This window comes from Muntiacus reevesi, chromosome 3 (genome assembly GCF_963930625.1).
Source record: "Muntiacus reevesi chromosome 3, mMunRee1.1, whole genome shotgun sequence".
Taxonomy (NCBI): domain Eukaryota; kingdom Metazoa; phylum Chordata; class Mammalia; order Artiodactyla; family Cervidae; genus Muntiacus; species Muntiacus reevesi.
Window position 1 is genome coordinate 188961571 of NC_089251.1, and position 26335 is coordinate 188987905.

At 41.5% G+C, this 26335-nt stretch overlaps 1 protein-coding gene across 3 annotated transcripts in view; it reads right to left on the minus strand.

Moving 5' to 3' along the window:
• AKAP7 (A-kinase anchoring protein 7) overlaps positions 1-26335 on the minus strand; it is a 129383-nt gene that overhangs the window by 11126 nt on the left and 91922 nt on the right. The window contains exon 1 of one of the 3 annotated variants that reach the window (XM_065927797.1): positions 23783-23833. The exons of the other annotated variants lie outside the window; for them this stretch is intronic. Coding sequence (XP_065783869.1) covers positions 23783-23831 — 49 coding nt within the window. The 5' untranslated portion in view covers positions 23832-23833. Of the gene's footprint in view, positions 1-23782; positions 23834-26335 lie in introns of those variants that run through there. 3 annotated transcript variants of the gene reach the window in all.

Genomic DNA, 26335 nt, shown 5'->3' on the forward strand with positions numbered 1-26335 from the left:
ATTGCAATTAGGCTAAAAAATCAATGGTCGCCTTGAGGGGAATCTAAGAAGAGATAAGGTCCAACAGGCAGTTGACTGGGTGGAGGCAAGTGGCCCCAGCCAAAGCTGTCATGATGACTAAGGGTTCTGAGCCCCTTGAATCTTTGGTTAGCATAGCTGGCACCTCCAGAGTCTTTCCTTCCCTCCACTGTTCCCCAAGTCACCGCCTAAAGCCTCTTAACCCCTCCCTGTAGGAAACTCCACATCCCATGGCTTGGGAAGATTTCTGTGACTTGTATCTCAAGGCTGCCCGTCACACAGCCACATGACAGATGAGACAAGACAGAAGCACTGGATGTTTGTAGGCCAAACAGTCTACCAAAGAACTCTTTCCAGACATACACAAAAGCCTTTTAGACAGACTTCTTTTTCGTCTGTAACATCAGTTTTCTGAGTCCACACTGTTCTCTACACAATTTCTGCTGTAACTCTCCTACTGGAAACCTAGATAATATGACAGAACTATCATGAGTGATGTGGCAGAACTCCTCATATGTGTGTAAGGAGGAAAACACATGACATGTGAGTTTGAAATCCAATTCTGCCATTTTCTATCTGCACAACCTTGCTCATAATCTCTCCAAACTTAAATTTCCCATTAGTGGGCCACTCATGAGGATAAAACTCCTTGTACTGCTGTTGTAAACACAAGAGGTAAGGTATGGAATGTGCCTAACACTGTGCCTGTAACATAGTAGGCTCTCAAAATATAATTATTGTATTTTTAATACATGTGTTATACTTAAATTTGAGTTCAATTTATTTGAAGAAGAATGGTCTCAATACCTACTAAATACCAATCATCAATCTACTCAAACACCTTACTAAATAAGTGCTTGCTACGTTACTAAGTATTTAACAAGAAATACAATATAGTCTCTACCCACACATAAGTCGGCCTGCTGCTAAGTCGCTTCAGTCGTGTCCGACTCTGTGCGACCCCACAGATGGCAACCCACCAGGCTTCCCTGTCCCTGGGATTCTCCAGGCAAGAACACTGGAGTGGGTTGCCATTTCCTTCTCCAATGCATGAAAGTGAAAAGTGAAAGTGAAGTCGCTCAGTTGTGTCCGACTCCTAGCGACCCCATGGGCTGCAGCCCACCAGGCTCCTCTGACCATGGAATTTTCCAGGCAAGAGTACTGGAGTGGGCGGCCATCGCCTTCTCCTAAGTCAGCCCAGAGGATGACTAATAAACAATGACTGCAAGACGACAGAGCATGCTCAAGGTCCAAAGGAGCTGGAGCGGGATGACAAGTTACTAGGCTTCACAGAGGAGGTATGTCAACTTGAGCAGGCGTTTACAGGCGCAAGGTAAGGCAGGCAGGAAGGTCTCAGAACAAAGGCACGAGTGTGCACACAGATGGGAATGCACGATGCACCTGGGGGACGGGAAGTGCCACCAGTGGGGTGGGGGTGGCACGGGGGAAGGCCACAGAGCAGGGAGGGATGAGGGCTCTACGGACCACGCGGTGGAGTCTAAGTGCGTTCTGTAGGCAGTAGGCAACCCCGAAGGGTGTTAAGCAGAGCACATTTCAGAAAACTCACGTGACGGATCGTGTGGGATACAGAAGAAGGACTGGAGAGGGGCAAAATAAAGACAAGTTTTTGCAACAGACAAGAAGAGAAACAATGAGGACCTGAACTGTGGTAAATGCAACAGGAAACAAAGGGACACACTAGAGAGAAGAAATAGGAATTAAACGCTGCTGTGGCCGATTTAATCAGCAGAGGGTGTTAAGGCAAGAGAAAGGGGAGTGCAAAATACACATCTATATAAAGACATATAAGTAATATACAGAGAGAGAAATCATGGGCCAAATGTTGGAAATGCAATAAAAACCATAACCTTAAAACCAAGAAGCTCAGAAAATATCAAGTACAAGAAATGTGAAGAAAATCACACCAAGGAACATGATGATCAAACTGCTGAAAACCAATATTAAAAGAAAATCATAAAAGCAGCCAAAGGAAAAAGGATACATTATACAGAGGAACAAAGACAAGAATGATAGCAGATCCACATATCAGAAACCATGCAAGCCAAAAGACGTTAGCACAACATCTTTACTGAAAGGAAGAGGAAAACCAGAATTCTTTATCTGGACACACTATCTTTTAAAAGTGAGGGTGAAAGACTTTTTCAGACATGTAAATGCTAAATTAATCCATCATCAGCCAAGTAGCACTAGAAGAAGTGTTAAAGGAAAAACTTAAGGCAGGAGGGAAATGCGACCAGATGGAAATTTGGATCTATTCAAAAGATGAGAACTAAAACCTGTACATATACAGATAAAAATAAAAAGCTTTCTCTCATTCTTAATGTCCTTAAAAGACATAACTATTTTAAATGGAGTTTATAAAATACATAGAAATAAAGTATATGGTAACAATAGCACAAAGACTGAGAGAGAATATGGAAATGATTGTCATAAGGCGCTTATGTTAAATGTGATAAGAAATAATATTATTTGAAGGCGAACCATCTTAAGGATGTATGTTTTAAAACCCAAGAGCAACTACTAAAGTAAAAATAAAAAAGCATAACTAATAAACTAATAATAAACCTAAGATGAAATCCTAATACCTTTTAATATAAAATAACAGTAAAAGAGAAGAAAAAGGAACAGAAGAGCAGAGGAGACAAGTAGGAAACAACAAGTAAAGTGGATGATTTAAACTCACCCATGTTGATAATCATATAAAATAGAAAATGCTCGAAATACACCAGTAAAAAGTCAGAGATTGCTCATTTGGATAAGAAAACATGCATCAACTATGATGTCAACAAAAAAATTACTTCAAATATACAGAAACAGAAAGGTTAAAGGTAAAAGGATGAAAAAGGATGTACCACGCTAATGCTCATCAAAAGAAAGCTAGAGAATCAATACCAGACAAGGTAGATATCAGAAAAAAAGAAGGATATTATCTGCCATAAAGAGGGACATTTTATAATTATAATGGAGTCAAGTTTATCAATAGGATATAAACATCATAAATGCATATACGCCTAATAACAAGAGCTTCAGAGTATACCTGAGGCAAAAACCAACAAAACTAAAAGTGTAACAGATAACCCACAATTACAGTTTGAGATTTCAGGACCACTTCTATAGTTGACAGAACAAGGAGGGAAAAATTCACCAGAAACAGAGAAGACTTGACTGCTAGTAACCAAATCCACCTAACTATCCACAGATAATTACAGAACACTTCACCCAACAATAGCAACAAACACATTCTTCTCTGATGTACAGAAAACAGTTATAAAAGGACATCATATTCTGAGTCATAGAACAAGTCTCAACAAATTTTAAAGTACTGAATTCATCCAGTGCATGTAGTTAAAGTACAATGGTGTCAAATAAGAAATTAATAACAACAAGATACCTTTAAAAGATGTTTTAAAGTCAACTGTATTTCTATATATTAGTCATAACAACTAGAAACTGAAATTCAAAAATATCATTTTTAATAGCATAACATGTGAGACAGGGACAATTCAACAAAGTGTATGAAACATCTAAATGCTAATAACTGCAACATTTCCTGAAAGAAATGAAATATGACCTCAATGGAGAGAAACTACACTCCTTTTTCAAAAGACTCAATATCTTTCGGAGGTCAATTCTCCATCAACTGCTCTGTAAATGCAAAAACTACAGAGTTCTGCAATCCAAACCCCACCAGCCCTTTTCATAGAAATTGATGAGTTCTAAAATGTATATGAATATGTAAAGAAACTACAACAGCTGAAACAATTTTGTCAAAGAGAACAAAGTTGGAAAACTTATACTACCTGATTTTAAGACTCATATAAAGCTACAGAAATAGAGACAATGTGGTATTGGCCTAAAGACAACCAGATAGATCAATGAAACAAAACACAATCCAGAAACAGATTTACACACATGTGGTCAACTGATTTTCAACAAAGGCACCAAGACAGGTCAACACTGAGAGAATAATCTTTTTAAGAAATGGTGTTTAGAATGATGGTCTATATAAAAAAAGAACCTCAAACCTTATCTCATACTATATATAAAAATGAACTCAAAATGGATAGCAGACTTACTGTAAGAGCTAAAACTATAAAGTGTTTAGAAGAAAATATAGAACTTCTCAGTGACCTTGGATTAGGCAAAGATTTTTTACCAGGAGATGAAAACCACGATGTATTCCCTAAAAAGGATAAATTGGACATCATCAAAATGTAAAACTTTTGCTTTTCCTAAGACACTGTTAAGGCAAAGCAAATCACAGCCTGGAAGAAAGTATTTGCAATATATATATACATAATATATATATACAGAAAGTTCATTCAGAATACAAAAATAATTCCAACAACTTAGTAAGACAAAATAAAATTTAAAATGACCCAAAAGAATTGAAATGTTACTTTCCAAGTGATATACAGATGGCAAATAAACATATGAAAAGATACTCAACATTATTAGCCATTCAGTTCAGTTCAGTTCAGTCACTCGTGTCCGACTCTTTGCGACCCCATGAACCGCAGTACGCCAGGCCTTCCTGTCCATCACCAACTCCCGGAGTTTACTCAGACCCATGTCCATCGAGTTGGTAATGCCATCCAGCCATCTCATCCTCTGTCATCCCCTTCTCCTCCTGCCCCCAATCCCTTCCAGCATCAGGTTCTTTTCCAATGAGTCAACTCTTCCCATGAGGTGGCCAAAGTATTGGAGTTTCAGCTTCAGCATCAGTCCTTCCAATGAACACCCAGGACTGATCTCCTTTAGGATCAGGACTGGTTGGATCTCCTTGCAGTCCAGGGGACTCTCAAGAGTCTTCTCCAACACCACAGTTCAAAAGTATCAATTCTGCGACACTCAGCTTTCTTCACAGTCCAACTTTCACATCCATACATGACCACTGGAAAACCCATAGCCTTGACCAGACGGACCTTTGTTGGCAAAGTAACGTCTCTGCTTTTTAATATGCTATCTAGGTTGGTTATAACTTTCTGGAAAAAGGAAAATTAAGGTCGCAATGAAATACTACTACTCATCCACTAAAATTAAAATTTTAAAGATAAACAATATCAAGTGTTGGTGAGGATTTGAAGCAAGTGGAACTCCTGTTGCTAGTGGGAATGCAAAAATGGCATAGTCAGCTTGTAAAAAGTTTGGAAATTTCAAATAAAAGTTTATCTTATCAAAGTTGGCCATACTCTTACCATGCAACCCTGCAATCTCATTCCTTGCTAGAATTGAAAACAAGTGACATGAAAGCATATGCTCACATGAAAATCTACACATGAATGTTTATAGTAGCTTTATTCACAAATACCCCAAACTAGAAACAATGGAAACACCTTCAACTGGTGAATGGATCAATAAGCTGTGGTATATCCACCCAATGGACTAGTACTCAGCAATACAAAGGAATGAATACTGATACATGCCACAGCACAGAAGAATCTAAGGTGCATTAATGCTAAGTGAAAGAGGCTAGAGTCACAAGGCTGCATACTGCTTGATCTCATCTCCATGACACTGTGATAAAGGGAAAACCATCAGTACTGAAACAGACCAGTGGTTTCCAGGGGCTGGGGATGAGGACAGGAGTTACAGAGGGGCCGAGAACATAGGATGGATAACGCAACTCTCCCCACTGTTGGCTGTGGGGGTGGTTATATGACTCTATGTGTTGATGAAAACTCACAGAACTATACACACAAAAAAGTGCATTTTTATGTATGCAAATTATACCTCAATTAATAAAATACTAACGAGAACAAATTCCTCCCCACGGTGAGGGACTATTGAGGGGTGTATTCCACATGTGAACTCGCGGAATGGACTGGCGCCCCGTCACTCTTTGCAGTTAGCTTGAAGTGAGTAATAAGGATGACTTCTCAGCTCTTCTGAGAGTCACATCTCAACTATGACACCTGTGCTCTCTCCCAGCTGCAGGCTTCGGAGTCTCAGGTGCTCTCTTTCTGAATCATGTTTTTTCCCCTCCTGCTCAATATCAAAATTTGAAAATCATTTCCGGAGAAAGAAACTGGGGTAGTTTCTGAGCGTGAATAAACCCAGATCATTCTCACTCTCCTCTTCGCTGTACGTATCATTTGCACCAATATGTTCAAAGACTGCAAACTAAATTGCTACCCAGGACTTGATTGACAAGTGATTATCGTCACTGCTGTTGAAATCTATTTCCAAGGGGTACTCTGCTCTCAGAGGTTTGTTTCGCTCACTTGTCTTGCCTTGTGTTGTCTGTAGGTGTCTATCAGCTGTTCCGTATCATAAATTGCTCTCTATTAAATAGAAACTGTGGTTGTTTCCTCCTGAATTTTGATTCCTGTATTTGCTCAGGTGGAAATATAAGGAGTTCCCTATACCCCCTGATGGTCTGCTCAGGACCACTCTATGTCATTTTGTACAAAGCTGATTGAGGAGTGCAGTCTGAGCACTGATAAAGAAGTAGAGACCTTCCAAACCCAAGTCCTGGTGCAAAGAAGTCTCAACTTCTTTGGCTATCACTGGAAAGTAAGTCTCATGCCAAAGAAGAAATGAACATGTTTCAAACACATACAGAGCATAAATTTTCCAATAATCATGCTCTTATCTGGGAGAGAAACAAGAAGGCTAGAAAATGAGCACTGCTTTGAATCTTAGAATTATTATGTTTATGTTATTCATTATCTTTTATTTAGGGCTTTCCTGTAGGCTCAGAGGCTAAGGAATCTGCCTGCAATGCAGGAGATACAGGTTTGATCCCTGGGTTGGGCAGATCCCCTGGAGAAGGGAATGGCAACCCACTCCAGTATTCTTGCCTGGAGAATTCCATGGACAGAGGAGTCTGGTGGGCTACAGTCCATGGAGTCGCAAAGAGTCAGACACGACTGAGCAAATAACACCACATAAAATTTAAAAGGTACGACTAACTAGAATTAATTTTCATGTGTTTGACTAACACATCTGCCCATGATAAACTAAACTTTTCCTTCCTAGGTTGATCTTCCAGGGTAGCAACAGATTCAAGCAGAAATAAAGGTCACTTTCCTGTTTTGAAGGCAGTGTTCACCAATGTAATCAGCAGCATAAATGTTGCCATCAATCTAACTGGTGAAATAAATAATAATTGTAGATATCACCTCACCTCTTTTGTAAGCAATAAGGACACACCCAGATCAAGAGCTTCCACAAGCTGAGAAAAACCCAAAGGTACCAGGTCACTAACAGCCACAGCAGGAATATATCCTTCCATCTGTTTAGGTAACACTTCACCCTGTCCAAAGTGCTTTCAGAAACATTCTTTTATTTGGTCCTCAAAGAAATCTCATGAGGTAAAACAAGTGTTTTTTCCATTATTACAAGCAAGAACATGGAGATACAAGAGCTAGATAAAAGGCCTACCAATACCATGTAGAAGTGATGACAATCCACAGCTCCCGCTTGAAATCAGAAGATGAGTTGATACATGACACCCACCCCCCAGCAGATTCTCCACAACTCCCTGGTGCAGGCTCGGCCTGGAGAAATGAAGGTATACGTGTGAGAAATACTGTATCATATAACAACTGGTTGACTGGAAAACAAAGATTCAGAAGGTTTCACTAGCAGATTGAAATTTTTAATTTTTTTTTTTAACTTTTAGACTAAATAATGGATGTTGGGGCTTCACTGGTGGCTGAGCGGTAAAGAATCCACCTGCCAATTCAGAAGACATGGGTTCGATCCCTGGGTTGGAAAGATCCCCTGCAAAAAGAAACGGCAACTCACTCCAGTATTCTTGTCTGGAGAGGAGCCTGATGGGCTACAGTCCATGGGATTGCAAAGGAGTTGGACACAAGTTAGCAACTGAACAACAACAACAATGGATGTTGATGAGTGGAGTACAATCCCTTCCTTGCACGTTCCCTCCTTCTTTCCCCCTCGCTCTCCTCTCCCCTTCCGTCCATCTTTCCAGCCACAGTCATTGAGCACCCTGTGTTTGTGGTAAGCAATGTTGCGATGAACACAGAAATGAATCCAGCATGGACCCTGCCTTCAGGAAACCTGCAGCAGAGCAGAGGTAGAAGCTACGTGTTAATAAACACGGGGAACTTCAGAACGCAGTCTCGTGGGTGGTGACGGAGGAGGAGACAGAGGTGGGGAAGGATGAGACTGAGGATGTGTGCGGGAGGGACCACGGAGGCGCCTGCGGGGCATGCTGTGGAATCTGCTCGGCTCTTGTTTCCAGAGCATCTGCTCTGATCAAACTACACTTCTCAATTCTGACACACACAGAAATTACTACGGCTGGTCTTCAAGGAATTGCTCATTCAACCCATGAGGTATAATGGTAAAGAAAATCAGGTTTTTACAATCCCACTAATGCTTCAAAATGCAAGCTTGGGTCTCATAACATTTCTGTTATTTTATAGGAAAACATCAGCTACGCCATTAACTAGTGATTTTGCTTCATTTTGTTTCAGGCTTGATGCAAATAACCAGGCATTAAGCTTAGTGAGAGGGACAAAACCTAAGCTTAACTACAATATGATCAAGAGCACCATGCGTGCTAAGTTGCTCAGTCGTGTCTGACTCTTTACGACCCCATGGACTGTAGCCTGCCAGACTCCTCTGTCCATGGAATTCTCCAGGCAAGAATACTGGAGTGGGTTGCCATTTCCTCCTCCCAGGGATCGTCCCGACCCAGGATCTAATGAACCCTGAATTGTCTCCTGCATTGGCAGGCGGGTTCTTCACCATTAACGCCACCTGGGAAGTCTTAATACCATAAGTACTTGAAATATCACACACAGGTTGAAAGAAATCAGATTTTTTAAAAGGATTCAAAACCTAGCTCTGTTTAACTCAGCTAACTGCCCAATCTTAAAGCAAATGCTTTTGGTATGATCATGTAGAGTGTGTTTCATGCTAAAAAGTTTTCCATCTAATGATTCAACTAGCCAACACAGAAAGTAGGGTAAATTGCCTCCTTTATCTTTCTTTCATGGCTCCCAGAACCTAATTTTCAAAGTCTGACCAAGGAAATCCACATGCACAGGATGATGTATTTGGCTTATAAGCACTGGGAAAACTGTGGACTGAGTCTAATGGCTGTTATTCCAGCAACACTGCTGGATCAAACAGAGCATTTCCAGGCCAAAGAAAACGTGAAGACGAGATGGTTAACCGTTAAAACAAAATCAAGAGAAAACTGACAATTCACGGTCATCCTTGGCCATCTTCTGGGTGTAAAATGAAAACAAAGAAGCAGAGCACTGATTCAAACGCCGAGTTCTGAGCAAAAAGAACGATTCCCCCACTGTGAAACGGGGCAAGTCATTCTGCTCTGCTGTTCCCACAGAACTTCAGAGGGGCTCCGAGGGGGACAGAGTGAGCCTCCAGAGAGGTATGGGGTGCCACAGGCATTGCCACTGCTCCCCCAGCCCCACCGTACAGTTCTGACCACCCCTGCTCACCTGAGCCCCACAGCCCTCGCCTGTGAGGCCAACTGTTCATCACGCATGGTCTTGTTATATTTTTAAAAAATGAAGCTTAGTGAACTCATAAATTGATTGCTTCAACCTCAGAAATAATGGCTGACAAAAGTAAATATAAAAGCATATCCTAAAGGTAATTGAGGATATACTTTTCTTTTCTCAGTGACCTAAGACTCTGAATTTACTAGAGGCTTCTAAAAAGACAAAAATCAAATGATTTAAGTTCTCTTTGGTGATATCTACTACTCATCAAGTTCTCTGACTGTGTAAATTCATACTATAGGAAGTTAAACGAGCAGGTGAACTTGATGAGTGATCACTGGTGGTCTGTAAGGGAAAATTCATTTCTTCCAGCGGTGGAGGTCTGCTTCTCAAGCTCTTGATGTCTAACTGGGGAAGAACTGCTCCCAATTAAAGGAGTTTCAGGAATTGGGTAGAAAGATACACAAGGTACAGAGGCAGACAAAAGACAATCACTGGACTCCCTCTCCAGCTCCCGCAAAGGCAAACTTGATGCTCCTAGGGAAACCAGGCACCGAAAAGGTGCTTAGAAGAAGGAGACCAGAGATGATCTCCACGATGTCACCACTCCTCTCTGAGGATGAAAGCAGAGCTGCCCCCACCACCACTGCTCAGAGTCTCCTCCCAGGAGGTTAGAGGCTGAAGAGCCAAGTTCCTGCCTCACCAGCTTCTTCTAAGACCTAGTAAAGTCCTGTATAATGAGTCCCGAGACTCTGCATATTTAATGTTTCCATGACACACAGCATATAACTCTGGCTGCAATAACTGTAGTTACGAATCCTTTTAATAATAACAATAATAAAAACCCTAACATTAATTGCCTATTATGTGCCTGGCTTTTTTCCTCACACATTTAAATCAAAAGCTTACTATTGTTATTGCTATTTTACGCCCACTCTGAACACAAAGGATCAGAAAAGCCATGAGACTTGCCCAAGTCTACACAACTAAAAAATGACAAGGTTGTGACTCAAACCACACTTCTGCCATTACACCTCCATGCTTCGTTATGTCTGAAAGTGAAAGTGTTAGTCACTCAGTCATGTCCTGCTCTTTGTGACCCCAGGAACTATAGACCACCAGGCTCCTCTGTCCATGGGATTCTCCAGGCAAGAATATTGGAGTGGGTAGCCATTGCCCTCCAGGGGATCTTCTCAACCCGGGGATCAAACCCGGGTCTCTCATGTTGCAGGCAAATTCTTTGCTGTCTGAGCCACCAGGAAAGTCCCCCTGTCTAGCAACTAGAAATGGTTCCTATGATATGTTCTATGATATTTTTAGCTCTAAAAATGAGCCTTCCAACCAGAAAATACTTAGAATGCTTCCTTTTTAGTTACAGGGTCAGAACACCTGGACTGGAATTCTCAGTTCTCCATTTACTCACTCTGTATCCCTGTGAAACTTGCTTAATCCCTCTAAGGGTCATTTTCTTTATTTATAAACCAGGAGTAACAGTAGTGCTGTACCAGAATAAAGGGCTGTGAAAATTAAATAAGATAATAATACAAAGCACTTAGCACCATGCTCCCCTTAGCACAGTGCTTGCTCCCCTTGCAGTATTCAATAAAATTAGCTACAATTATAGTTTTGATTTAAATGAAATCAATACTACACCCCTCCTTCTATTTATCAGGCCGTAAGGCTATTTGTTTATGAGCTCCCTGCTGAGGGCTCTATAAGCAAATATGATGTGAGCAACCTATTCACTTTTATACAACTGGAATGACTGCAAATAAGAAAGGTATGCATCATTCTATATAGCTTACATTCATATTCTTTTGCAACTAAATAACGTTCCTTCTTAAGAGAAGGGCTACTGCTCATGAATCTGATAAAAAGCCTTCAAGCAGACTATTATAAACAGACAGTAGTTGAAACAGAAGATACGGATGGTTTTAAGTTTCTATTAAGCTATTATGGCTTCCCTGATAGCTCAGTTTGGAAAAGAATCAACCTGCAATGCAGGAGACTTCGGTTCAATTCCAGGGTGGAGAAGATCGCTGGAGAAGGGATAGGCTACCCACTCCAGTATTCTTGGGCTTCCCTTGTAGCTCAGCTGGTAAAGAATCCGCCTGCAATGCAGGAGACCTAGGTTCAATCCCTGGATTGGGAAGATCCCCTGGAGAAGGGAAAGACTACCCTCTTTCAATTCTAAGAGTGATGCTTTTGTGTTTCCAGCAACTATTTACATTTCTTCATGTACCACATTAAAAGGGAAGCACTGAAAGGAGCGATTTTTCTGTACTTGAAAATCACAACGGATAAAAATAATCACATCAATTTTAGTGTATACAGACAATGTCCCAGGAACATATCAACATCAGAACACGTGTTATGCACGTGTGGTAAATGTCACAATCCTTCGCAGCCTCAGCTTCATTCTTGTCTTCCTGGTGGAAACCATTAGGTACCTTCCGTCACAGTGCTTCTTTCCATCCATTCATTGTCTAATACTCAAAGGATTTGAGATAATTAATGGCAAAAAAAAAAAAAATACAGTAAAAGGTCCACTACAAGTAAAAAATAAAAATCAGGATGAAGAAAACACATAAATTACAGTAGCAAGTAAAGAAGAGAAGGAAATAAAGATCACAGAAAGGCAGATCATGAGAGCCATGAAATGGATTTGAGCTTCCTGAGATTCAGTGAAATGGGAAGCATGGTAGTTCCTCCTGTCAAGAGAAGAAAGAGCAAATCATGGTTCCTTTAAGGATCAGAGTGACTGCTCCACTGCTGACTGCTCCCACAGGACTCAGGCCACATCCACTCTCCCTAACCTCGCCTATTCCTCCAGCCTTTCTGGGAATAGCATCCTCTTCACTTCTCCCCTTCAGCTAGCTAATTGCCCATCTCACATTCTAGATGGCTCCAGTGGGACTGCTGGTCTACCAGGGCTACCTCTGGATCACATGATACATGTATACTTTTTTTTCAAGTATCTTACTCAACATACTTCACTTCTAGCGCTCAAAAATTTTTCTTAAGATACATTTTTTAGTATACAAAGGTACTTTATGCCGTAATACATAATACTTAAACGTCTCTGATATGTTCAATGCCCTCTAGGGTCATGTAGCTTACAACCTGTGTCTTCCCTTAGATTTTATATATGGGAATTAGAAGAGAAGAACTTATTCTACTGGAATGCTGAAAAATGCTCCCCAGAGCTGATAGAAGTCCTGTCCCCACTGAGTAGACCCTGAGAAGGTGAGGACGCAGAGGTTGACTGAAGCCACAGCCCCCACCATGTATCCCATACTTGAAGGCAAATTTATTCTTTTTTTATTAAAAAGGAAAATTAATTGGGTCACATATGCAAACAAGAAAGGCGGAGAGCTGACCTTGAGACTGACTTAGAGACACCATCAGCTTTCTGTCTCTCCATCTCTTCTTTCAGCATCTGCATCCTCACGCTCTCAGGCTTCGCTTGCTGGTGGGGGCTGTGGCTTCAGGCAACCTCTGCGTCCTCACCATCTCAGGCTCTACTGAGTGGGGACAGGACTTCCAGCAGCTCTGGGGAGCACTGTTCCGCATTCCAGTAGAGTAAGTTCTCCTAATTCCCATATATGAAATCTCAGGGAAGATACAGGTTGTAAGCTCCATGAGCCTAGAGGGCACTGTATGTATCAGAGACGCTGCAGTCTATGTGTTATGACATAAACTACCTTCAGGTATGTGACAGCCTGGGTAGCTCAGCTGGTCAAGAATCCACCTGGAATGCAGGAGACTCCGGTTTGATTCCTGGGTCAGGAAGATCCCCTGGAAAAGGGATAGGCTACCCACTCCAGTATTCTTGGGTTTCCCTGGTGGCTCAGTCAGTAAAAAATCTGCGCGCAATGCGGGAGAACTAGGTTCAGTCCCTGGGTTGGGAAGATCCCCTGGATGAGGGCATGGCAATCCACTCCAGTATTCTTGCCTGGAGAATCCCATGGACAGAGGAGCCTGGCGGGCCACAGTCTGTAGAGCAGCAAGGGGTCAGACGCGACCCAGCAACTCAGCGCAGCAGCCTGTGACTTCCCAGCCTCTAGCCTCTCACTGCCTTGGCTTTCTTTGCTGCCCTTCTCTATCTCTGCTCTGACTGACTGCTCCCCAGATCCCTGAAAGAATTCCTCAGGTTTTCGAACAGTTTACTGACTGCCTTCTCTCCTGGCATCTGAGCCTTTGGTTCCCCTTAATCCCCAAAGTCATGAGAGCACAGCTGATCACTCCCAAACACTCATCCCCACCTGTAAACACCCACCTAACTCACTAACCTGTCCCTATATCTCTGCTGAATGTGGACACCATTCATTTCAAATGAGTCTATGTGATAAAAGCCTTAAAAAAAAAAAAAAAAAACAGAAGTAGAATCACAGATATAGAAAACAAATGTATGGTTACCAGGGGCAGGAGGATAAATTAGGAGGTTGAAACTGACATGTTCCTAACACTGCATATAAAACAGATAACTAACAAGAATCTACTATACAGCACAGGGAACTCTACTCAATCTTCTGTATTCGCCTGTAAGGGAAAAGAATCTCAAAAACGAGTGGGTATATGCATATGTATAACTGATATACTTTGCCATACAACTGAAACTAACATAGCATTGTATATCAACCATGCTCCAATACATTTTTTTTTAAATTTCAAATAAGTGAACTGGTTAAAAGAAATATTTGCCAAAATTATGTCAATTTTATCTCAATAAAACTGCAGGGAAAAGAAATATTCACCAAAGAAATCACAGTAAAGACTGCAGAATACGTACTTAACAAACTTCAACAGAACATATTATTTTTAAAGCATTTCCAAAAACTGTAAGTTAGTCTAAAATAACTTGCTGTTTTAAAGTTAAATTGACCTGGGTGAGGATCTTCCTTAGAAACATCTTTAATAACTAGTCTGAATTACTGTAACAAATCTAATTTTTTTAAAAAAAAGTTCCTTCAAAACATATTTAACTAATTCCGTGTGTTAAATACTCTGTTAAGATAACTGGTGCAATTCCTATTTTCTTGACTGGATCCTACCTGACAGAAACTATTTCCCCCCACAATGTTGTATTTACAGAGGCCTAAGTCATGAATGACAAAGACAACAGATACAAAGTTAAAAGCAGCTAGAAGTTTGATTTTTAAAAAAATTAAAACTGCATATTTCATGAACTTGTTTCCTCATAAATTAAAAAATATAAATTAAACAAATTGTTTTAATATTCAAATTTCATATAGTTTTACATATCTTTTTAGGTTGTCTTTATAAAGCCTAAAAATCTGTGTATCTAATTTTATATTGAAGTATAGAGTATGTTACACAGTAGGAGGTATACAACAGTATCACAATGAATTTTTATCTTAAATTCACTATACCCATATTATAGAAAATTAATTTAAAATTGATGTAAATCTGAACAAAATGCTTTCATAAAAATTTCATTCATAAAGACAATCATACAACACACAGTATGCCTTGGCTTGTTATCTCTAGGACTTATTGATACCAAACACTCACTATTACTGGGCTTCCCTTGTAGCTCAGCTGGTAAAGAATCTGCCAGCAAAGCGGGAGACCTGGGTTTGATCCCTGGGTTGGGAACATTCCCACTCCAGCATTCCGGTCTACAGAATTCCAGGGACTGTATAGTCCATGGGGTCACAAAGAGTCCAACGTGACTGAGTGACTTTCACTTCACTTTACTTCTTCACTCACTATTACTATGGAGTTCAATATTCAGTATTTTATGTGGTGCTTAGGTAAGATAACAATGTACCTAGACAAGAACCCAAAGTTGTCTATTTCTATTTTAAAGCAAGTTTGTTGATCCTAAAGGTACTAATTTAAAATAGGCATTACTGGTCATTATAAAATATGAATTAATAAAGAGGCTTCTTTTTTTTCATAAAAATTTTGGTCTTCCATTTAAAGAAAGACTTCCCTGGTGGCTCAGATGGTAAAGCATCTGCCAACAATGCAGGAGACCTGGGTTTGATCCCTGGGTCGGGAAGATCCTCTGGAGAAGGAAATGGCAACCCACTCCAGTACTCTTGCCTGGAAAATACCATGGACGGAGGAGCCTGGTAAGCTACAGTCCATGGGGTCACAAAGAGTTGGACATGACTGAGCGACTTCACTTTACTTCACTTTAAAGAAAAAGTTTGATGGCTAAAAACAGTCTGAAAACTCTGCCTTAAACTATCTTCTTTTAGGAAACATATTAAGAATTATTAAGGTAAAATCTGATTGTAACTTCTTTCTGCTTTAGGGCTTCACTCCAGTATTTTCATTATTTAAAACAAGAGCTGTGCAAATATAATTAGAATACTACTGGGTTTAATGTAGCTTCACCATTTGACTCCTAAAATCACCAAAAGAAAATGAGTTAAAATGAACACTCACTGTCTTAGTTCTACCACCCTGGAGCCATAGAGAATATCTTCTTTCCCTTCCACATTAAAGAATCCTCCAAATATTTTAAGACAATTAATTGACCATCCTAGCTAAGCAGCTGGAGTCTGTAAGCCTTCCTCTTATGATATGGTTTCCAGCCTCCTCACCATCCTGGCCTCCTCAGGACACAATCCTGATTGTCAGAATTCTAAATAAGGTCTGACTGCTACAGATCTAGATAGAAAGTTTTAGATTAACAGATCATCTGCTTGCCAGTTTATTAGTTATCATAAGCATCAATCAAAACTCTTCAAAAGCTAAGCTTCACAGCTAAATTTAGCTAAATATTTTAAATGCTTAGAAAGTGTGAATTTTATTTTTGCTCTAACAGTCTGATGTAAGATATCAAATTGAAACTTGGTATAATTCACATGGCAAATGCCAACACCAACTATCTTACCACAAAGTTGGGGTACGGGGACACAGGCTGCTGAGATGCATTAAAAAAGTGAATCACCCTTTTCCATCGGATTCTTACCAACTGGGTGAGTTCTTTCTTGGGAATATGAAACCCTCTCTCCATGTACTCAAAGCATCCTGTGTTTACACCACTTTCTCCCAGCACTCTAATTTTTATGTATACATGTTTGAGGTTAACAAATGTCCTTGACTAAAGTCGTAAGTTTCAGGGGACATTGTGCAGAAGCAGAAAATTGTAAGCCTCAAGTATCTTTGACTCAGCCTTTAGTAAAATTAACATTATTTATATCCTAGTTGGCATAGACTATACTGATTCTTTATGTGTTCATTATATAATTAAAACTACACTTACTCTTTATATTTTCATCATCTAGTTCAGTTTTTGCCTGTGACTATTTGCTAAGGGCAAACAACATTACCATACGACAGAAAGGTTGGCTTTGTAGTTCCAAGGTCTGCTAACTTGTACCTTTGACATTATAAACGTTTGTTAAGGAAAACTACATTTGCTAAAGTGTCTGTTGTAGAAACTGTGATTGCCTGAGTCACGCTGTAACCACTGCCTGTGATAAGGGCTTGAGGTAACTTCTACTCTGGGTGGTAATTAACTCACTTTCACTGGACTTGGCTGATAACTTCCCTGAAATGAATGGGTGTGGCTTTGCTTGTTAGAGCAACAGCATCATGATCTTTCATCCCCAACATTCTCCCTTCAGGGCATGATAAATACAGGAACCCAACACATCTCTTTTTAAAGAATCAAATGAACTTTAAGAAGGAATCCAATAACGACCATGCATCATCATTGTATCTTCCTAACACTTGGCTCCAAGCTTTCCAAATGTGATGTGCTCAACAGTACTTATCAGGTGAAGTGAGCTGAATTACTCTTCCTAACGGCTCCCATAAATTTCATTGCCACTAAAATGGAACATGAAAGTTCACAAGAAATCAAAGACTTCTGGCTTCTTCACCAGGTTTAGAAACATCTGTTCCAGAATGGATGTACTCTGAGACACACTCAGTATCTTCCAGAATATATCAGAAGCCTTTTGGTTGCAGGTTATAACAATTTAACCCAAGAAAGTTAAACAAAAAAAGAGGGGAAGGATTTATTGCTTCACAAAATACAGGTCTTAGTCACAGCTGAGCTCAGAGACTCAAACAATATCATCAGGACTGTCTCTTTTTCTCTTTCCTTCTCTGGCCTCTTTCTTTCGTGCTTCACTCTCAGGAAGATTCCCCCTAACTCCCCATCAGCTAGCAATCTTGTGTTTACATCCCTTTCACTCACAACCCAAAAGGAAGACAGATCCTTCATCAACTCTTAAGAAAGACTCTGGTCAACTCCGCGTGGACCACATGTCCCTCGAACATGTCCATATATCCCAGGGCAAGGAAGCCTAATGTCATGATGGACAGACCCCCCAGAGAAGGGGAGGGAGTCCCCCAGAGGAAGGGCAGCTACACAGATAAATGCCGTAAGGCTGCTCAACAATTAAAGGCCTGAAATCCCGAGTCCCTTTCTTCCCTTCCTGGCCATGATGGACATAAAAACAGAGTCTCCAGGCCAACATCTAAGATGACTACAGTTGCACAGTACAGTCTTATTCATTACAAAGGAATTGTATTTACTGGGTCTATAATGAGCTGATAACCAAATCCCAAATCATCAGGAAAAAACTATCTTCAGATTTGACTCAAATATATAAAATAGTACAAATGATTTGTTTAACTTATCCCGCACAGAAAGACTCAGTTATTTGTCAGCATTACTTTGCCAACAAAAGTCCATCTAGTCAAAGCTATGGTTCTTCCAGTAGCCATGTATGGATGTGTGAGTCGGACCATAAAGGAAGCTAAGCGCCAAAGAATTGATGCTTTTGAACTGTGGTGTTAGAGAAGACTCTTGAGAGTCTCTTGGACGGCAAGGAGATCAAACCAGTCAATCCTAAAGGAAATCAACCCTCAATACTCACTGATATTGACCTGAAGCTCCAATATTTTGGCCACCGCTTTTGCGAAGAGTCGACTCATTGGAAAAGACCCTGATGCTAAGAAAGACTGAGGGTAGAAGGAGAAGGGGGAAACAGGATGAAATGAAAGGATGGCATCACTGACTCAATCAACATGAATTTCAGCAAGCTCCAGGAGCTGGTGATGGACAGGGAAGCCTGGCGTGCTGCGGTCCATGGGGTTGCAAAGAGTCAGACACAACTGAGCGACTGAACTGAACTGAACTGGACACGGAATGACTGTACTGAAACAAATTTCATATATAAAAGTAAAATGTCTATGTACTATTTAAACACATACTTATAAAATTAAGATATGTTTCTTGTTAAAATACATATTCTGTGTGTGTGTGTGTCTCTGTGTGTCTGTGTGTGTCTGTGTGTGTCTGTGTGTGTGTCTGTGTGTCTCTGTGTGTGTATGTGTGTGTGTCTGTGTGTGTGTATCTGTGTATCTGTGTGTGTCTGTGTAGGTGTCTGTGTGTGTGTGTCTGTGTGTGTGTGTGTCTGTGTGTCTGTGTGTGTGTGTATCTGTGTATCTGTGTGTCTATGTATCTGTCTGTCTCTGTGTGTCTGTGTATCTGTGTGTCTGTGTGTGTGTCTGTGTGTCTGTGTGTGTGTCTGTGTATCTGTGTATCTGTATGTCTGTGTCTATGTGTGTGTATCTGTGTCTCTGTGTGTCTGTGTGTGTATCTGCGTATCTGTGTGTCTGTGTGTCTGTGTCTATGTGTGTGTGTCTCTGTGTGTCCGTGTCTGTATCTGTGTATCTGTGTATCTGTGTCTCTGTGTGTGTCTGTGTGTCTGTGTATCTGTGTATCTGTGTGTGTCTATGTGTGTGTATCTTTGTATCTGTGTGTATGTGTGTGTCTGTGTATCTGTGTGTCTCTGTCTGTGTCTGTCTGTGTGTGTCTGTGTGTCTGTGTATCTGTGTGTGTGTATCTGTGTGTCTGTGTGTCTGTGTGTGTATCTGTGTATCTGTGTCTCTGTCTGTGTGTGTCTGTGTGTCTGTGTATCTGTGTGTGTCTATGTGTGTGTATCTTTGTATCTGTGTGTGTGTATGTGTGTGTCTGTGTGTGTGTGTCTGTGTCTCTGTCTGTGTCTGTCTGTGTGTGTCTGTGTGTCTGTGTATCTGTGTGTGTGTGTCTGTGTATCTGTGTGTCTGTGTGTGTATCTGTGTCTGTCTGTGTGTGTCTGTGTGTCTGTGTATCTGTGTGTGTGTGTGTCTGTGTGTGTCTGTGTATCTGTCTGTGTGTGTATCTGTGTATCTGTGTCAGTCTGTGTGTGTGTGTCCGTGTATGTGTGTCTGTGTATCTGTGTGTCTCTGTGTCTCTGTGTGTCTGTGTATCTGTGTGTGTGTCTGTCTGTGTGTCTGTGTGTCTGTGTGTGTGTCTCTCTGTGTCTATGTGTGTGTCTGTGTGTCTGTCTATGTGTGTGTGTCTCTGTGTGTGTCTGTGTGTGCGCACGTGTGCGCATGTGTGTGTGTCTGTGTGTGTGTGCCTGTGTGTGTGTCTGTCTGTGTGTGTCTGTGTGTGCGCGCACGCGTGCACATGTGTGTGTGTGTGTGCATGCATGCGCATGTGTGTATGTCTGTGTGTCTGTGTGTGTGCACGCGCGTGCGCATGTGTGTGTGTCTGTGTGTCTCTGTGTGTGTATCTGTGTATCTGTGTCTCTGTGTGTGTATGTGTGTGTGTGTGTCTGTGTGTGTCTGTGTGTCTGTGTATCTGTTTCTCTGTGTCTGTGTGTGTATCTGTGTCTCTGTGTGTCTGTGTGTATCTGTGTCTGTGTCTGTGAGTGTACGTGTGTGTGTCTGTGTGTGTGTCTGTGTCTCTGTGTGTGTATGTGTGTCTGTGTGTGTATCTTTGTGTGTGTGTGTGTGTGTATGTGTGTCTGTGTGTCTGTGTGTGTATCTGTGTCTCTGTGTGTCTGTGTGTGTCTATGTGTGTGTGAGTCTCTGTGTGTGTGTTTGCGTGCACACACATGTGCCTAGCTGTTCAATCACGCCCAGCTCTAAGCAACCCCATGTCCTGCAGCCCCCCAGACTCCTCTGCCAGGCAAGAATCCTGGAGTGGGTTGCCATTTCTTACTCCGGCAGATTCTTTACCACTGCGCCACCTGGGAAGCCCAGAAACACATATGAACGCTCTTACTTTCAGCATCCTAGAGGGTCAGGGCTAGAAAGTAACTGAGCTGTCACTGCCCCTGACCATTAGCTGTTCCGTCCTCGCCTAACACATGTCCCTTTGGCAAATCACCGCAGGATGGACATTCACCTGTTTCATTCTACATAAAGCAAATGTACTTCAAAATGGGAAAATCTGCAACAGGAAAGGAGCAAGTACGCCTTCTGAATTAGCTACAGGGGTAGCTCTTAGAGTGATTAAAGCTTCCTTTTCAGGTTTTTCAGTGAGACTGACAAACGGCAGGGGCCAGTAAGCTTGTATTCCTGCTCAGGAACAGTCCCTTCAGAAAGCTCACTATGAGACAAGGAGCTAAAATTCAAAGAACACAAGTACTATAAAAGATTTCAGCAAAAACTTCATCAGAGACTATTTACAAGATTGATTAATCCTACAACATCTGCAGAAATGTTTCATGGTAAGTATGGTGCTGTGTAGCAAGAGAAAGTGCTTAATCTTCCAAGAAACATGCATTTATTGTCAGTGTATTCTACCTACTGTGGCCAAGAAGTATACAGTTTGAGAAAATGTTCCACTGCCGGACTTTAAACAAAAATGGTCTAGCTGCTTTGTGCTGCATTTACTGAAAAATAAACCATGATGACTTCTACTATATTTGACTACTCACCCCATTATCAAGATTTCTGGCTGTGCATACAGTTAACTTTTCACACAAACATAGCCCTTGCACAAGCTGATTTTTTTTAAATCATTTTGCTTGATAATAGTAGCACTAACACATCAATGAGATGAGAATACTTTCTCTCCACCACCACCAAGGACAAACAGCAGCAGCAGGAGAGAGGACCGTTTGACTCTTACCACTTGGCCAGCTGGGTCCCTCCCTTCTGCATCTCTGCAGGGCTATAGAGGATGGGCTTTCCAACTCGCCTGTGTTTTGGGAACGACAACCACAAATGTAAACATTTACCAAAAACTCATTTAATTCTTCATTCAAGCTGCTCTCAGAAGGTGCATTCTGGGGCCATCACCCTTTACAAGGGAACCAGAAGGGTGTGGGCATAAGCACTCTGGTGCTCTGCTCCTTGGAGGGCCTCACTGAGCATACGGCTCACAGCAGGCTAACAAGGCTACTAGGTGGGCTCATAAAAATGAGAAAGACCCAGAAGTATACTGCACAATCCAGTAGCAAGATCGGGCCTCCCAAACATCTAATATGGGTTCTTTTACATTTAATCAACACAACTTATGAACTGAATATTTATGTTTGTGCTAATTTACATGTTTCTTGAAGCATGCTGGCTAAGGATTTCTCTGCCTTTTTTTTGCAAGTCCCCTTTTTAAGTACCGGTAGACCATCAGCATAGCAGTGCCTGGCAGAGAACCTTCTCTTTAGACCACCCTGTAGCAAAGAAATTAAACACACCAGGCAACAGCTGATGGGGTATGTGAATAGAGCATGAAGAAAACAGTGAAGCAATGACAAAATCAAAGACAGATGAAAGAAAAATGGGGAGAGAATGGGGACGATCCAGGGGCCAGCAGGCATGAATGAGAGGAGACGGGGCACAAATGCTTTGACTCTAACCATAATCTGCACTTTGGGACTTGAACATCAGGTCAGATACAGTGTCTTGTCTTCATTTCCTTTTAAAAATTTTGTAACTTGAGAAAAGAAGCCTCCCAAAGTACTTCCTGTTGATCAATATTGAGAGGTGCTGTATGTAAAACAAAAGACTTTGTTTTCCCAGGGTGCCAGGTGAGAGCAAATTCCTCATCAAGGTAAAGCCTGGCTTCAGCATTAGAGAAGAGAAGGCTGCTCCCAGACAGGGAAAAAGAGAATTCAAGGCAAGCAGGAACTCCAGGAAAACCTGGAGCAGTGGATGAGGAAGTGGGGGAAGGAGAGAATTCCCTCTGCCTACATCTGTCCAGACCAAGGTTTTTCCTAGGCAGATCTACCTCGAGGAATCAATCAACCAACCAAAACCCTCAGTTATACAAATGGATCATTCTGACAAACATCTGAAAAGCTTCATGGTGCCGAATGAATATCAGTGCCCATTGTCAGGAAATGAACAACTCTGGTCTAAAGTCAGGTCAGGTTTTCAGCCCAGGACCACTGTATACTACAGAGTACCATTTTCACCAGTAAAATTAAGAGCGCAGCTGTGGACTCTTGTTAATAAGCAAATACTCTGAAGTCTCCGAACATTTATTCCAAAGCATTCCCAGAAGATTTCTTGTCAAACCTGGCTTATTTTCCCAAGTGCATAGGTATAAGATATGTATTCATTACTTTTAAACCTGTGTCTGGCTAGTTTCCTGAGGAACAGGAAATAAAAGCCAGATGTGAATCTTTGAGTATTTGAATTTGATATTGAGAGATTCTGTTGACCTATTTAAATTTCAGTGAAGCACTGATGTAAGAGAAATGTGGCTGCAAACTTTAATAAGCACGTCTGTGAACATTTTTACTGAAAAAGAAGTAAAAATTCAATACTTGGGGGTAACTAGTGCAAGGCACATCTATTCGGGATGTTAATTACAACGTGGGCACTGATTTTAACAAAGTTGAAATGTAAGTGAATATACTTAAGTCAAGGAGGAAAACATTTCAGTGCAAATGTCATCACTTTAAGTTCTGTTTTCTGGGCCATAAACAGATGTGGAACCTGACCGACATCAGTTTAAGAATATTCAGTGAGGTTTTTGCAGAAGTCAAAGTGACATCCTTCATCTGGAGGGATCTTACAGTTACACCCAAATTCCCTCCGTGGAGAACAAAGCAGAGGACACACGAAAATATCTGCAAATGTATAACACATGTCATTTTCGAGCCAGCTTTACTTTTCTATATGTTATTATTGAGCACTGCTCTGAAAATATCTCAATTTCAGAGAACACAAATGAGGTCTGGCCTGTATAATTTGTCGAATTGCAGGCAGTGACATGCAAAGAAACTCAAAACTAAGACTCTAGACAGTGTGATTAAAATAAGCTGTAAAATACCAACAGAAGGAAGATGAAATTCTAGATCTTTGACACAGCCCTATTCATTGAGTGACTGTACTCTGACAGTTAATTATTAACTATACACCTACCCACCCTTTTAAGAAATACACATGAAAAATCACAGCTCCTTATTCTCCTGTTTCCCATAAGAGAAAAAAAAAAAAAAAAAAAACCGCTACCCCAGAAGAAGACAGTCACTCTAAATAGCCAAGCACTCAGGATCCAGCACAGTGCAAATCCCACTTACTGATTTTTTCCTCGTCTCTTGAGAAAGGAAAGCAGCAGAGCTGGCCCATGGCACTGGCGCTCTCTCCCGCCTGCCGGTCTTCTCGCCGTGCTCCCCACGGAGCAGCTGCGGTCTACCCCACGGTCCGCGAGCACACCCTGCCTCCTCCACCCCTCGGGGCAGCACAGAGAGCAGGCGGCGGGGATGCTCTCTGAAGAGCCGGCACTCGCAGCCGCCGGGAGCGGACAGGCTCCACCTCCCCGCGCAGCTGATACGCGGCTGGCTTTCGGGGAAAGACGCGGCCCTGCGCTCGCCTGATTCTCCTAAAACTGGGAGCTCTCGCCCTGAGATGAGTGCCACGTGCGCTGCGCGGCTCTGCAGATACGTCTCCAAGGAAGATAGTGGAGAACAAACCACAAGGAGTCCTTTCTCCTGCAGACAGAGACAGTGATTACACGGGAAATTCAAAGGGGGAGGGGGGGGACCATATATTCTGTCTGCTACTTAAAGAGGAAGAGCTTTCTTTTATCCCCAGGAAATTTTTATTTCTTTGTTTCACAAACAGGGAACCTGACTTCGCAGAACGACAGAAAACACAAGTTGGAGTACCAGGAACTTCAAGCTGCAAGAAGGGTAGAAATGGCGAAGTGGAGGAGGGGTATAAAAGAGACCATCAATTGTCATCTGCACTTTATGGTTTAAATATCTGCTTTTTTAAACACTGCTGTGTTTCTCTACTAAAGCATTAAATCAATACCATGAATTTTTAAATTAGAGCATCAAAGTATGTCAGCAGCCCAGAAAATGCCCCAAATCACTGAGAAAAAGATCAGCAATAATAGCATCTTTTCTGAATAAAAACACTACATGGTTAAGGGGGTTAAGCAAATTCAGGGATGGCAAAACAGCTGATTTCCAGACACGATATATTTTGAACTTCATGTAATCGTTCCAAATCTGTTATCTTGCATAGGGAAGAGCTTTATCTTGCAACACTATGGGAAGGAAAGACTGCTCATGGTGCCAGGAATACCACCCAAATTCTTAAACTCTATTCCTCGACTTTCCAGCTAGGCACTCACGCGTTCACCGGGCACTGGAAGAAAGCAGTGGGTGATGATGAAAATTTCCCTGGTTTTGAATGCAGTGTGTCTGTTTTCCTACTCATCTGAAGAAAAAGAGTATACAGTCTGGAAGAAAAAGAAAAAAAAACCACCTATTTTCTAAATCCTAAGCATTACTTTGTGTGCTAAAGAAACATCCGCAGTGAACGCACTTCACTGAGGAACATGAGCAACTCCTGGCATCCCCTAGTCCTGGCACTGGTGTAGGGACAGAACCTTTAGACATAAAAAGCCAAAGGTCTGAATCTCAGATCCGTCCGGTATTAACAGTTCTGAAACGCTGACCTCTCTGTCTGAGTTTTGCTATCTTCATCTGTAAATCTGGTAAACTCACTATAAAATTTTGTTATTGCAGAGTAGGGGGTGTTCGGGAGGAGGGAGAGACGAGAACAGACTGAACATCCCAGTCTTTCCAGCACGAGCTACCATCTCCCCTCCGCCTCTCCCAGTTCTCCAGCACAGCGAGCCATCTCACCTCCGGCTCGCCCGATTCTGGCGCCCTCTAGCGCCAGCTTGAGTTACTGCTTACACCTGTCACGTCCAAGAAAGGAGCCCCCTCACTCCAATTCAACCTCCAGGGGATAACGTCCTGTGATGAACTCTACCAACTCGACTTTATTAATTAGTCCCTGTTGGCACTACTACTGAAAACGTACGATTAAGAATGAAACCTATAAAATGTATTGTTAGCTAAGTAACAGTGTGTATCCCAGGATGTCCTGCAATCCAAAGTGGGGGGCGGGAAGGGATGGAGTTATAAAATGTTAGAGGCTTTTTTCCCCCATAAGCATTAAAAGTGAATTAAGCATAATAAAAGATTAGAAAACTACTGAGAAACTCAAGAAAGAAATTTTAAAACTGGCTTATAATTGTGCAAATAATTAGTACATCGTTTAACCTCAAAGAGGGGATGGAGTCTGTGCTCAAGGTCACTAAGGTTTATCTCAGTTCTAAAAGGCTGCAATTTCACACTGTAGGTTTATGGCTACTTGTAGCTCCAACCAGTCCATCCTAAAGGAAATCAGTCCTGAATATTCATTGAAAGGACTGATGCTGAAGCTGAAACTCCAATACTTTGGCTACCTGATGTGAAGAACTGACACATTGGGAAAGACCCTGATGCTGAGAAAGATTGAAGGTGGAAGGAGAAGGGGACGACAGAGGACAAGACGGTTGGATGGCATCACCAACATGATTGACATGAGTTTGAGTAGGCTCCGGGAGTTGGTGATGGACAGGGAAACCTGGCGTGTTGCAGTCCATGGGGTCTCAAGAGTCAGACATGCCTGAGCGACTGAACTGACCGAGTTTGGGATTTCTAAGAATGGTTTTCACACTGCATAGTTGTGAGTTTTTTCAATAAAGATGATTCCTTCAACATAAATGTGATTTCACTCCTATAGATTTCATAAGAGCTTTCATATACATAAATTTTTAATTCAAAATAACT